At 43.2% G+C, this 13,388-nt stretch overlaps 1 protein-coding gene across 2 annotated transcripts in view; it reads left to right on the top strand.

Annotated features, from left to right (window-relative positions):
- Kpc2 (Kip1 ubiquitination-promoting complex subunit 2) overlaps positions 1–13,388 on the top strand; it is a 104,820-nt gene that overhangs the window by 47,368 nt on the left and 44,064 nt on the right. For both annotated transcript variants that reach the window (XM_068381684.1, XM_068381683.1), the window contains 2 exons: positions 46–206; positions 579–790. In XM_068381684.1, the coding sequence (XP_068237785.1) occupies positions 46–206; positions 579–790 (373 nt within the window). The remainder of the gene's footprint in view (positions 1–45; positions 207–578; positions 791–13,388) is intronic.

The following is a 13,388-nucleotide window of genomic DNA, read 5'->3' as shown; positions in this document are numbered from 1 at the left end:
CCTCCATTGGTTATAAGTTTAGTTTTGTAACTTTTCAACTTGTAGATAATCTCCTGTTGGTGGAACGTAGGGAACCTCCACCACTACCTCTGGGGTCTTCTGAAGACATCTCTTCCCCTAAGCCTGAGCAAATTGATAGTGCAACAGCTCACCTTCCCAGACGCAATGAAAGCAGAGACCTGGATTCCACTAACATATCTTCTGATGTGAGTAGAAGAATGTGGTTTTTGGGAGGCCATTATTATACAGTATATATACACATACAGTATGTACCTGAAAAAGTTGTATTGTATGGTTAGGTCCTTTCTGAATTGTTTTTATTTTAAGGAGAAATTCAGTCTTGCAGGAATATTATGGAGTTGTATATTTGACACATTCTGGTATATTCCTGCTGAAAGTTAACTTGTGAAAATGACACAGCACAATATAGTAACCATCCTGTTAGTTGATTTGTTATTAGTAGTGTTCCATGTTTTCTACAATATTTGTTGCAGCATATTTTCCATGTAAATTTCTTATTGGTAGTATTTAAGAGAATGAGGTATACAGTAAGCTAGAATTTTCAAGCAATTTTATAGTTTCAGACAGAGTTGCGACGTATCTTAGTCACAATGATTGAAGCTTCTGTAAGGCTCATAAGTGCCGATCCAGAATCAAAAGATGTTTTTGGCCAGATTTTGGAGAAACTAGAACGAAGACATCGACCAAAAGTTGATCGGAATCACCTTAAACAACTTGTAGAAATGGGTTTTGACGAGACCAAGGCGACCAAAGCACTTCAGTTAAAAAGGTATGGAAACTCCATTTGTTCCCATACTAACAAACTTTCTGTTATTTATGTGGATATTCTTTCAGCGGCAGCTGAAGATATCCATTAGACTTTAATTGTGAGGTGGCAACCCTGCCTAACCACTTAGCTGGTAGGCAGGGGTTGGCTTGGGGATACCCAGCCCTATACAGTATATGCTCTCCCAGCAGTGAGAGATGTCCTTTTTTCTTTTGGCGCAGTAGAGATTGGATGTGTCCGCTCTCCTGACTGTCATTGGACTTTTGGTATTTGACTTCTCTTTACAGGTGTGAGTGTTCTCCTTCTGCAATCACCTTCACCATGCAAACATGTCCAGGGTGAGAGTGTGCCGCGTGCGGGACCTTCATGTCGTTGTTAGAGACTGACCCGCACTCTCTGTGTCCTACGTGCCGAGGGCATCGTTGCGAGCAGGGTTCGGCCTGCGCAGAGTGTAGGGAGTGGTCTGCCTCTCAATGGGAGAAGTTAGGGCGGCTTAGGAAGAAGAAGGCTAAGTGCGATCGTTCTCCCTTAGGGGCGAGCGGTGAGCGTTCTTCTTCTCTTACTCCCATATCTCTCTCAAAAGTTCCTTCTCGCACTCGCTCTCACCAGGGACATGCAAGTAGGAGCGCAGATCGCTTATCTCCTTGGCAACCCCAGGGTACGGGGGTTGGTTGTTGCTTCCCCTAGTGGAGCAACTTCTCCAGCCACTGGCAAGCCTTTCTCCCTTTCAGATTTGTTTTAGGTCTGGTCATACTTGGGGATTTCGAGACCCCGTTCGAAGGAAGAGCTGCAACGCCTTCCTCAGGGTGGTGCCACGAGGGAACCTTCTTCACAGCCGTCGACATCTCACGCTCTGGAGCTGTGCGAGGTCCATCTGTTGCCTTCCCCTGGCCCTTCCATGCGTGGACGAGGTGATCGTTCGCATTCGCCTCTCCAACAAACCCCTGCTGACGAGGAACCCTCACTCCATCCTGGGATCTCGTCGTTCCTTAATCTTCAACCCTCTGTTTCTTCCCACAAGAACCCTCAGGTTGCAGGTGAAGATCTGGGGGTTAGCTGCGCCTTCCACCAGCAGCGCTTAGGGATGAGCATCGCCATCGCCTTGCCCTTCTGGAACTTTTTCTCCTGATCGTCGTTCGTGACGATCGGAAGATTGTAATGATCGTAGGTCATCAGGATCAGAGCGTTCTTCGCCTAGAAGACGCTCACGCTCTAGAGCTTCGTGCTCATGAGACCATAGGTCTCAATGCTCTCCATGAGGAAGAGTCTCGCGATTGTGTTCTTCACAATCGCGAGCAAGGTCTAGACCGTTCTAGATCGTCACGATCTAGATCACAAGGATGGTACTCGCGCCCGTGAGGACGACGCTCATGATCACACGGGCAGCGTTCGTGCTCGTGAGGGTATTGTTCATGAGGCCGACGCTCACGTTCATGAGATAGGCACTGGCGGCGTCCACTCCATTCTCGAACGTTACGAACATCACGTTCCTCGTCTAGTGGTAGAGGTAGGCGTACGTGCAGTCCATCAGCGCGTAGCCCCTCATCCAATCCTTTCAAATGACCTCAGACCAAACCTAATAATGAGCTTGACCACTCCTCAGACAGGCATTCAGCTAAACCCTCAGTACCTTTCACAGCCTGGAGAGTCTTAGCGCTCCGCTGTGGCGCGTCCTCCTTCTAGAGTACTCCCTACTCAGAGGCCTCCTCTGCTGACTTCGTCGAATGTAGGTGCTCCTCTGGGGCAGCAGGAAGGCGTTAGACCTTCCTGTTCCTCTGTGGCTTCTAGTGCGTGCGCCGACACGTGAATCTTGCGATTTCCCGAGCAAATCGGCGAATTTCAAGCCCCTTCTGACCCTGATATGGTGAACTGGCCTTTCATGCCAGTGCAGATCAAGGAAGTCATTACTAAGAAGCAGAAGTGGATGAAAGACGTGACTCCACCTCACGCCGACATCATCCATCCTAGGACGAGTAGGGACATATGCTCGCCCAGGTAGATCGTGATCCATCCCTTCAACCCTCAAGACATTGAGGTAGTGCCTCCGGATCAGCATCCGGTTTCTGTTCCTCTTCCAGATGAGGAGCCGCCAGCTCCTACTGCCAAGGCCTTGTCTAAGTCCTTGAAGGCCTTGCAGGGAATTGAACGACTCTGGGAATCTAGGAAGGCTGAGGCACAGACGAGGTCCCGGGTGGCGAGCCCATCCACGGTTTCAGTTGACAACCTTGACCTACCCCAGGCTCTGGACGTGAGCTTGGACGACCCGTTAGAGTCGGAGGAGGAGAATCTTCCAAAGGCGGTCACTCCGAATTATCATTCCGAACAGGAGAGAAGGGAATCGGAACATACCTTTTGGCAGGTCTTCGCCTGTATGAGGGCCATTAGGAAGCTGTCCACTCCTGGTTCCACCATCCAGGAAAGTTAGGATATAGTTCTCGATGAAATATTCAAGACCCAGAAGCCTTCCAGGTCCAGTGCGGCTTTGCCCTGGTCCAAAGGTCTGACAGCTGCCAAGAGGAAAACTATCTCACAGATAGCTGGAACTTCTAGTTCCTTGAGGGCAGGTTCCTCCTTTCAGTCTCTGCTACTTCCTTTTGTGTTATGAAGGAAGTACTACGAGATCGAAGGGGAACCACATTCCACCATGACCCTCGACTTTTCGGTAGAATCCCTAACGAAGGGAGTTCACACACAAACTATCTTCTCTGAAGGCCGACAGCACTGTCGGCAGTTGAGCCTCTAAACATAAAGAGAGGCGCGAAGTATGCCATGCAAGCTGCTTCGTGGCTGGATCTATGGTTGGGATCCCTAGGCTTCATGGTTCACTCCCAGGTTCTGTCGAAGGAGTCTGCCAAGAAGACGTTGGAGTCCTTCCTGATGTCAGGTGCCCGGACTCTTTGAGTTCCTGTCGCACCATGTTGTCAACCTGTGAGTGAATGCTATACTTAAGAGGAGGTATTCCGTCATAGGTCGGTTCCTTAAGCATTTACCGAAAGTGGAGGTCTCTTGGTTGAGGAATTCCACTCTCGGGGGTTCTTCTCTCTTTGTTCCGGAGGAGATAGAGAAGGCTGCTGAGCGATAGAGAAAATCGTCCAACAATTCTCTCCTCTAGGGCCATGACATCTGGGTCCTATGGTAGACCTTCCCAGTCTTCTTGGCCTCAGCAAGCACCTTCCTCTAACCAGTCAACTCCTAGGTCCTTGGGACCTTGTAAGGTGTCTAAGTGGTCCTTTCAATCCAAGGGACAAAAAGGAGCCAAGTCCTTCAGAGGAAAGAAGAGAGGAAAGGGAGACGGCCGAAGTGGCCCCTCCCAGTAGGAATGGTATTCCTCATCACCTACCACCTGTGGGAGGATGCCTACAGTGCCTCTGGCAGAGGTGGTCGCTTCATGGGGCAGATCCCTGGACGGGCGATGTAATCGCCCTAGGGTATCATGTCCCATTCATTCAGTCCTCCCTCCTCTGACTCGGGATCCAGTGCATCTAGTCGTCTGTGGGAAGGGATTCGCAAAGGAGCTGGTCCTCAGGGTTGAAGTCCAGACCATGCTGCAGAAGGGTGCTCTCCAAGAGGTAGTGGACAGGTCTCCAGGCTTTTACAGTCGAGTTTTTCTGGTGAAAAAGATGACTGGAGGCTAGAAACCAGTCATTGATCTCTCCTCCCTGAACAAGTTTGTCCAACAGACTCAGTATAGAATGGAGACAGAAGACACGATCATCCAAGTGGTACGTCCAAGGGACTTCATGTGCACACTGGATCTGAAGGACGCATACTTCCAGATCCCAATACATCCGTCTTCAAGGAAGTATCCAAGATTCATTCATGAGGGAAAGACATACCAGATCAAGGTTCTATGCTTCGGTCTCACGACAGCCATAAAGGCTTTTACCAGAGTGTTTGCCCTAGTGTCATCTTGGGCTCACAGGAACAGCATCCATCTTCTCTGATATCTGGATGACTGGCTGATCCTAGCAGACTGTGAGACGACCCTTCTTCACCACCGAGATATGCTTGTCGGGTTTTGTCAGGATCTAGGGGTCCTGATAAATCACGAGAAGTCATCACTGCAACCATCACAGAGACTGGTATACCTCGGTATGATCATAGACATCGTCCAAAAGAAAGTCTTCCCATCAGACAAAAGAGTACACAAGCTGAAGGAAGTTGCTGCTCCCTTCCTCAAAAAAGATGTTCTTCCAGCCTCTTGTGGTTGAGTCTGTTAGGCCATCTGACCCCTCTTACTCGTCTTGTTCTAAATGGCCGCCTCAGGATAAGATCCAAGCAGTGGGAGCTAAAGTCTGTGTGGAACCAACACTCCGACCCACCGGATACCCGAGTTCCCATAACTCAGGATCAGGTGACGGATTTGAATAGGTGGATGGTAGACGAAAACCTTCGACGAGGTCAGAATCTTCTCGTTCCCCCTCCGGATTTGATGCTCTTTACAGATGCATCAAAAGAAGAGTGGGGGGCTCACCTGCTGCACCATACAATCTCCAGCTTTTGGTCAGAATCAGAAAGGTACCAGCATATAAATCTTCTAGAGATGAGAGCAGCCTACCTGGCTCTTCATCAGTTCCAACAGTTGCTGGCAGAACACCACAGTAGTGGCTTACATAAACAAACAGGGCAGTTCTTTTTCACAGCTTCTGTTCCATCTTGCAGTAAAGATCCTCTGATTGTCAGAAGAACATTCGGTGTCTCTATCAGTTCTCTTCATTCCCGGAAAGCAGAATGTGGTCGCGGACAATCTGAGCAGAGCGACTCAGACAGTAGGCTCCGAATGGTCTTTGAATTGTCAGATAGCCAACAAAGTCCTGACTTTGTGGGGTTCCCCAACTGTAGACCTGTTCTTAACATCCCTGAACACCAAGCTTCCGCTGTACTGTTCTCCAGTCCCAGACCCTCAGGCTCTATGGCAAGATGCATTCCAACAATGGTGGGACAACATCGACGAATACAATACACCTTTCCCCTGTTTTGTCTGATGAGCAGACTGCTCAACAAAACAAAGAGTGCCCAAAGATATAATGATGACCCTTGTAGTTCCACTATGACATCACGCAGAGTGGTTCCCAGACCTCCTGCAACTTCTCGTAGATGTACCGAGAGAATTCCCTCCACGACCGGATCTACTCAAACAGCAACATGAACATCTTCCACAGGACCGTGCAGTCGCTTCGACTTCATGCGTGGAGACTACCCAGCATCTCCTTTCTCAGAAGGGCTTTTCACGACACGTTGCGGAACGAATGTCCGGACATTTGCATAGGTTCTCAGCCTTTGTCTACCAGGCAAAATGGAGAGTCTTCTGTGGTTGGTGTCATGAAAGGAATATCTCTCTAGTCGATGCCACTATTCCGGTAACAGCGGAGTTTCTTGTATACCTTTGGGAGGAAAAGCTCCTTTCAGTATCTGTGATGAAAGGCTATCGCTCAGCTGTAAGTCTTGCCCTAAAGGAATTCACATTTCCTCTTCGTTGGAGCTTTCTTTACTCATATGGAGTTATGAGATCAATTGCCTCCAGTCTGAGATCAGGCCTCCTCCTTGGAACTTGGTTCACATCTTGAGGTCCCTAAAAGAACCTCCCCATGAATCATTACGTTGTGCAACTGACCGAAATCTTCCTGCTCACTTTAACCTCGTCAAAGAGTTGGTGAACTTAATGGCCTCTCGTATGACATTGCCCATTCAAGGGGATGGTGGCAGTGACACTCAGCTTTGTCCCTGAGTTTATTACTAAGACTCGGAATCCAGGGATGCTGGACCATAGATTCGGGCCCTTTCAAATTGCAAGTCTTTCTTTCTGTAACCAACGACTTGGATCAGTTGTTACTTTGCCCAACCTGGCCCAGACTAACATCTCTGTTTGTTAGCTCAGGTAGAGTAAAGAGGAGGATCACAAAGAACATAGTTTCCTCCTGGATTCGCCAAGTGGTCGAGAGAGCCTTGGCTCCGGATCCTCCTCAGGCTCGTCGACCTAGAACCCATGACGTCAGGGGTCAGTACTACCCTGGCATTTAAACGCAACTTTTCCGTGTAGCAGGTTCTCCAAGCGGGTGTGTGGAAAACACAAACCACATTTACAGCCCATTACCTCAAAGACATGACCTAAAAGAGACTCAATACGTTTACTATCGGTCCTGTGGTTGCTGCTCAACAAGTGGTTTAAGATACCTCAAGCTCCTTGATGGACAAGTAACAGTTGGTTGAGGTCATTGGTTACCCGGGTTTCGACTGGGATGAATGAGAAGAATGTCTGGCTTTCCTTTCTTCATCTTCCCCTCCCTTGGGGTACAGCACCATGGTTCCCTCTGCAAGCTGGCTTCAACCTCTGCAGGTGATTATCACTTCCCTTGTGTAGCCTAGTCTTATAAAATTTTTATACTGTCTACGTCCCCAATGCTTTCTGCGAGGGAGCAATGGGATACGTCTTGTTGTTTTTCCTATTGAAACTCTGGCGTTTATACAAATAACAACTTCTATTTGACTAAATTGCACAGGCCGCGTGTATACTCACTTTGTATATTTAAGCGAGGTGTCAAAGTTTTCCCTTGACCACAGTCATATACAGTCATACCTCTCTTCACGAAAGAATCTGCTTACAAAATTTTTAAGCTGCCAAACAAGATGCGAATATTTTTATGACTCGCTTTGCAAAAAATGTTTCATTTTTTGAAAAAAATTTGCCCATTACAAGAGTTGGAGAAAATGGGTTCAGACAACAGAAAATTTAGCTGTAGTCTGTAATAGGGGTAACTATAATAGTACAGTACATATGGAACTGTATATTTTGTATATGTACAGTTTTGTACTGTATGTATTGTATTATTTTCCATTTATTATTACATTATGTTGTAATAACTAATTAATTTACAGGTATTAACAGTTAGTTTATGTATATTAAATGGTTCAAATGTATTTGGCTGTACAGTATTTCATTGTGGTTATACTGTAGCTTTGTTATAAGATTTAATGTGGTGTTTTGTAGGGTTTGGAACGTATTAAGCAATTTGCATGTGAAATGTGACTCACGAACACAAAAAAATCACTTCACAAAAGCCACCACAGAACGAATTAATTTTGTGTTGTGAGGCTGTACTGTACTGTACTAGTTAAAACCAGGTCAATGTCTATGCCAGATCTAGGACTTCCACCCACCTAAGAGTGAGTCATCCACATAAATAACGTCCCTCAGAAGTCCTGCCTCTAATAAAAGGAACGTCTCACCGCTGTGAGAGTATATATAGAGGCGCCTGGGTACCCCCTAGCCACCCCCTGCCTATCTGCTAAGCAGTTTAGGCAGGATTGCCACCTCACAAGTAAAGTCTAATGGCTACCTCCAGCTGCCGCGAAAGAATATCCACATAAATAACTCTAGGTTTGTATTAGTTAGGGAAAAATACAAATTATCTCCGAATTTGTCATTTTAGTTTCTTAGAGATTTTGTTTTTAATGGTTTTGTATCCTTGTTGTAAGTTTTGTTATTCCAGAATGCAATAGAAAATCTCCCTTAATTCTTTGCTGATCCTAGTCTTTTTGAAAGTCATACATTTAATGGGGTAGAAGATAAACAAACTTGGGAAGCCTATTTCCCTTTTCTGACCACAACTCTTGGTTACATCCCTATCCATTCTCGGCTCCTGACTCCGTGCTTTCCTCCATCCTTAACACTTGGCTATATGGCCTTCCTGGCTCCAATGTTGAGCCTTATGCTTTTATACTTCAAATTAAAAATAGTATGTACTAGAAATTGTGGAATGAATAAATGAGTTGATTCACAAGCGATTGATGCCTAAAGACTAGTGAAATTTACACCTCGATATTTACTCACGGAGTCATAGAGGTTAGTTTGTACAGTACTAGAAGTATGTTGAAATATTTCTAATTTGGAATGTTTTCCATCATACATAACATTTTTTAATCAATGATATTGAACAAAAATACAAATTCAAGATTTAATATTTCAGTGACTTTTCTGGAGTTAGTGCTATAACTCTAAATCATGAGCTTCTCAACATCCACTTAGAATAAAATGTGCAGCAATCCTCTGATAACTTTTAAAGTTGCAAAGCTGTAAATGTCTCCTAACAGTTGGTCTCAACTGAGTCATTTGTTGTCCATCTCCAAAGATATCCAACAGTTGTGTTTTACAAAAATATTTTCATGAGTAAGTTGTAATAGCCACTTCAATTCCAGCCAATAAGAATCCAGTTTTACTAATAAAACTACAGTACCTGTATTGTACTTTTTATTGTTTGAGTTTTATTCAAGTACAGTTGGACGTGTCACTGCGGCAATAATACATACAGATTGGGTGTTCGGGCCAAAAACACTACTCACACACATTTCTTGCTGATTTGGAGTCGTTGCCACAAACTACTCCTGAGAGAGTCTCTCTCTCTCTCTCTCTCTCTCTCTCTCTCTCTCTCTCTCTCTCTCTCTCTCTCTTTTCATTTTGCATAGGTTGTCTGGTGCTGCTCATCCCCTTTACTAGATCTTCTCATAAGGAAAGGTTTGTGGAAAAGCAAAGCCTACTTGAGATGCAATATTCTGTAATTAGCAGGGACTACTATACAGTAATACCTCTCGATACGAAAGTTTCTGCATACGAAAAATTCATGATACGAAAAGAAATACGAAGATTTTTCTTACCTCATATCAAGAAAAACTCCTCATGATACAAAATGAGCTACGCTCTGCCGCCGAAAAGCAATTTTAAAATTCGTGCCTCAAAACTGTAAACTCGCCACCATCGTCCTGCTCTCCCACTAGTTGTCTCCCTGTCTTGATGATAGTTACTGCTGTAAGATCTTGCTCCTATTTTATATCAGTAGATACATTACAGTACTGTATTGTATGTATGTACTGTATGTACGTACATATAATGCTACTACACATATCAAAACATTAGCGATGTATTTTTCTTTCTTTCCGGTAAATAGATAACAGATCCTAACATATTTTTTCCTTTTAATGTCATGATTATTTATGTACAAATAATTTTATCTCAATAAATACATTTTTAGAATTTAAGAAACACAATGAACAGTACTGTATTGTGTGTGTGTACAGTATGTATGTATGCACAATGCTACTACATTTATCAAAACATTAGATATATAATTTTCTTTCATTCGATATTTAGATAACAGTTAAAAAAAACTATTTACTGGACAAATAAAGTTTATTCATTCTACAAAGTACACATATCAACATCAATGATTCTTGCTTGTATGACAGTAAAATTGCTAAAAAATACATGTGTAAAAAAGGGTAGGTTAATTATGGAAGTATCACCAATGAATATTAATTGTAATACTGAACAATGAATTAGTTATGGTTATAAATGTGCGCAAGTTGAAGAAAACTTTGTTTTTGCATGATATAAAACATACCTCTCTACAGTAAGGTAACTTTAATAAAGTACTGTACAATAATTATGGTACTGTATATTTCGTATATGTACAGTATGGTACTGTACGTATTGTATTATTTTCCATTTATTATTGCATTATGTTCTAATAACTACAGTCAGGCCACCTGCTTCAGGATAGTTAGGTTATAGACAGGCGCGAAAAGGGAATTTTCGCGAATTAATGCTGTACTACGGTGGGCTAATTCCTAACCTAAAAAGTCACTGCCCCTTGCCACGAGTGGGTGCCCGAGCTGATGATTAACACAGTAAATACTACCTAATATTATTTTAATTTGTTTTTTACAACAGTTTATAATCATATGTACAGTGTACAGTACAAGTGCACATATGTACACTATGTACACTATGTACTGGACACAGTAAGGTTGCAGTACAGTATTATGCTAAGGTAAAATTTTACAGTCGTCATCATTCCCTTACTGCTTAAAGGTTTAAAGGCTGCTCATGAATGGCAGGGGCAAGGGATAGTGACAGTGCCCTATCAAGTACGACAATGCCCTAGAGACTGACCGTATATCATAATTATGACCAGCGCTCAGGCCCCTTCTCCACCCAAGCTAGGACCAAGGGGGTTGGGCAATGGCTGCTGATGACTCAGCAGATAGACCTATAGGCTCCCCCAAACCCTTCTATTTAGCTCACGAGGATGGTAAGGTTGCAGCGACCAAAGAAACGAACGAATTTGAGCCAGACTCTAAACCCAGTCTGGCGTTCACCAATCAGGGACTTTACCGCATATGCCACCTTAACCCTGTATGGCAAAAGTTGTTCTTATCTAGTAATACTGTACTGAAACCTAATACTCATTAATACTGTAGTGTATATTACTGTATTATATGTACAGTAATACTACAGTACAGCTTAACTGTATAAGTGTTCGGTGTTTTTGTTCAGATGACACTTGGCTTACACCGCTATGCGTTTTCTTGAAGCATGACGCAACTGCTTATGTGTTGTCTCTTGCGCAGTATGTTACTGTATACCTATACTTTCTTAAACAGAAATACAGCTTATTTTATAAACTAAAACCTTAAATCTCTCTATAATAATTGGTTTTTTTAAATGAACAAAGAAAGTGCAATCCATTACTTTTCAACAGCTGATTCTCTCTCTCTCTCTCTCTCTCTCTCTCTCTCTCTCTCTCTCTCTTTTTTCGGGATATGAAAGCCACTCTGGAACAAGTTAATTTTTGTATATAGAGGTTACTGGACTGTACTTCGTGGACAACGAAGAATTTTTTTATGGGTCTCCAACCTGTGCTGATTTCATTGTATTTCCTATGCTCATCTTCCTGACCCAATAATCCACATGGACTACTCTCTTCAGATGTGAGCCTACTCTTGCTTATGAATTGGCCGTACGCATAATCTTGGCGGGATACTTGCCTAATATGTAGTGTGAACTTGTAGAACCATCTATTTCTGGAATACCTTATAGTTAAGTTTATATGAGTTCCTCCGCTGTGGGAGGGACACCTAGACTTCTTGACTTAGTAACCTTTACTTTTCGAGTGGCTGAAGATATTTAAGGTTTGAGTAAGGCAAAGAAGTGCAGTCCTACTTCAACTTCATCCTCCCTGAGATCGTCATCAATTGTACTTACTAAACGGATTTTGAGCAAAGCGAAAAATCTATTTTTGGGTGATATGGCCATGTCGTCCTGATGGAAGGTTCCTTTAGGCAGATTTCTAAGGGATATTTAGCTACAGTGATACTCCCAGAGAATTGACCACAGGTCTCCAGAATTCTAACTCCTGGCGCGAGTATCCTTAAAATAACTCCTAAGGATATCGCATAATATCAGGGGACGTATTTCTTGATACGACATATGGCAATCTTCACCCCGAATAGAGTTTTTGCTCTGAGGGGGAAGAGTGGGGAAAATTAAGGGGAGCTGTCATCAAGGTTACCCGGTGGATTCCCTTCCCGTACTACTACGGCGTAACTATTCCTTGTTGTAATTAAGCATGGATAATCACAGATAGAGTAGTTTCGGGTGGGGATTTGTTATATATATGTATACTCGTTTTTTTAGAAAGGAGGTCGGGTCCATCAGGACGACATGGCCATATCACCCAAAACTAGATTTTTCGCTTTGCTCAAAATTCGTTTTTTGGGCTCAGCCATGTCGTCCTGATGGAAGTTTACCAGAGAATTACTTGAAAGTTCTATATCTGTGGGTTTGTATAAGTGCCTTTACCTTCACTCAGATTCTATATGGTCACCCAGACCACATGAATATATGACACTACCATTATTTGTCATATCCACTAAGTTTGGAACTAACTTAGGGCTTCCTGCCCCCTGCAGGGAATATTACTGACTATAGAAACGTCAAGGTTTGTATTCGTGAGAACAAAGTGGAATTTATCTATTACTAGTATGTTCACACATAGGAGTAAATTCAAGTATTTTATTTTAGGAAAAAATAAAAGACTCTGGCTAGTTTTATTCGACTACTTGTGGAACGAATAAGGCACAAATACATTTTACGTAGTTATTTGTATAGACAAAAATAAATACATCAACAAATTTATTAAAATAGAATCCTTTCTTACATAAACAACATTCTCAAAGTACATATATATTTATCACCTGTAAGGGAAGAAATATATATTAGTATGCCACTCAAAAAATTACAAAATTATTAGGATAATTTCACTTAGATGTTGGATATGTTTAAACCCTGCTTACTAATGTACACATGGCACTGGTGTTATTGGTTAGATTCTACACCTATAAAGAACAGTCCAAGGGTCACCATAAGGATCCACAATAAAAGGTATTACTGTACACTCAAAGGTGCTAACACCTTTTCACCCTTTTCACTGTAAAGTCCCAAACAGTTCACTGTTCATTGCAGCACTAGACGACAGGTTTTATAACACTACCTGCCGCCACCACAAAGTGTTTTATTTCATGCACTTGCTTCGTATAATGTTTATAAAAGACTCTAGAGGATTTCCAACCTGTATATGAGCGGAGTCTATCAAAGTCCATATGCTGAAAGAAGTTCAGCGAGGAAGCAATTTTTCTTAGATCATGACCTGCGGATGTACTGTCAGGATTCGCTCTGCAAATAAAGTAGGTGAGCTTCGCCCTCAGTTGTTTTAGGGATAAGTTTGATCCTGAGGTTTTGCCTATGAAGAGCTGTCCTCCCTTGAAG

Source organism: Palaemon carinicauda, chromosome 10, assembly GCF_036898095.1.
Source record: "Palaemon carinicauda isolate YSFRI2023 chromosome 10, ASM3689809v2, whole genome shotgun sequence".
NCBI classification, from domain to species: Eukaryota; Metazoa; Arthropoda; class Malacostraca; order Decapoda; family Palaemonidae; genus Palaemon; species Palaemon carinicauda.
This window is presented reverse-complemented; position numbering and strand designations above follow the sequence as displayed.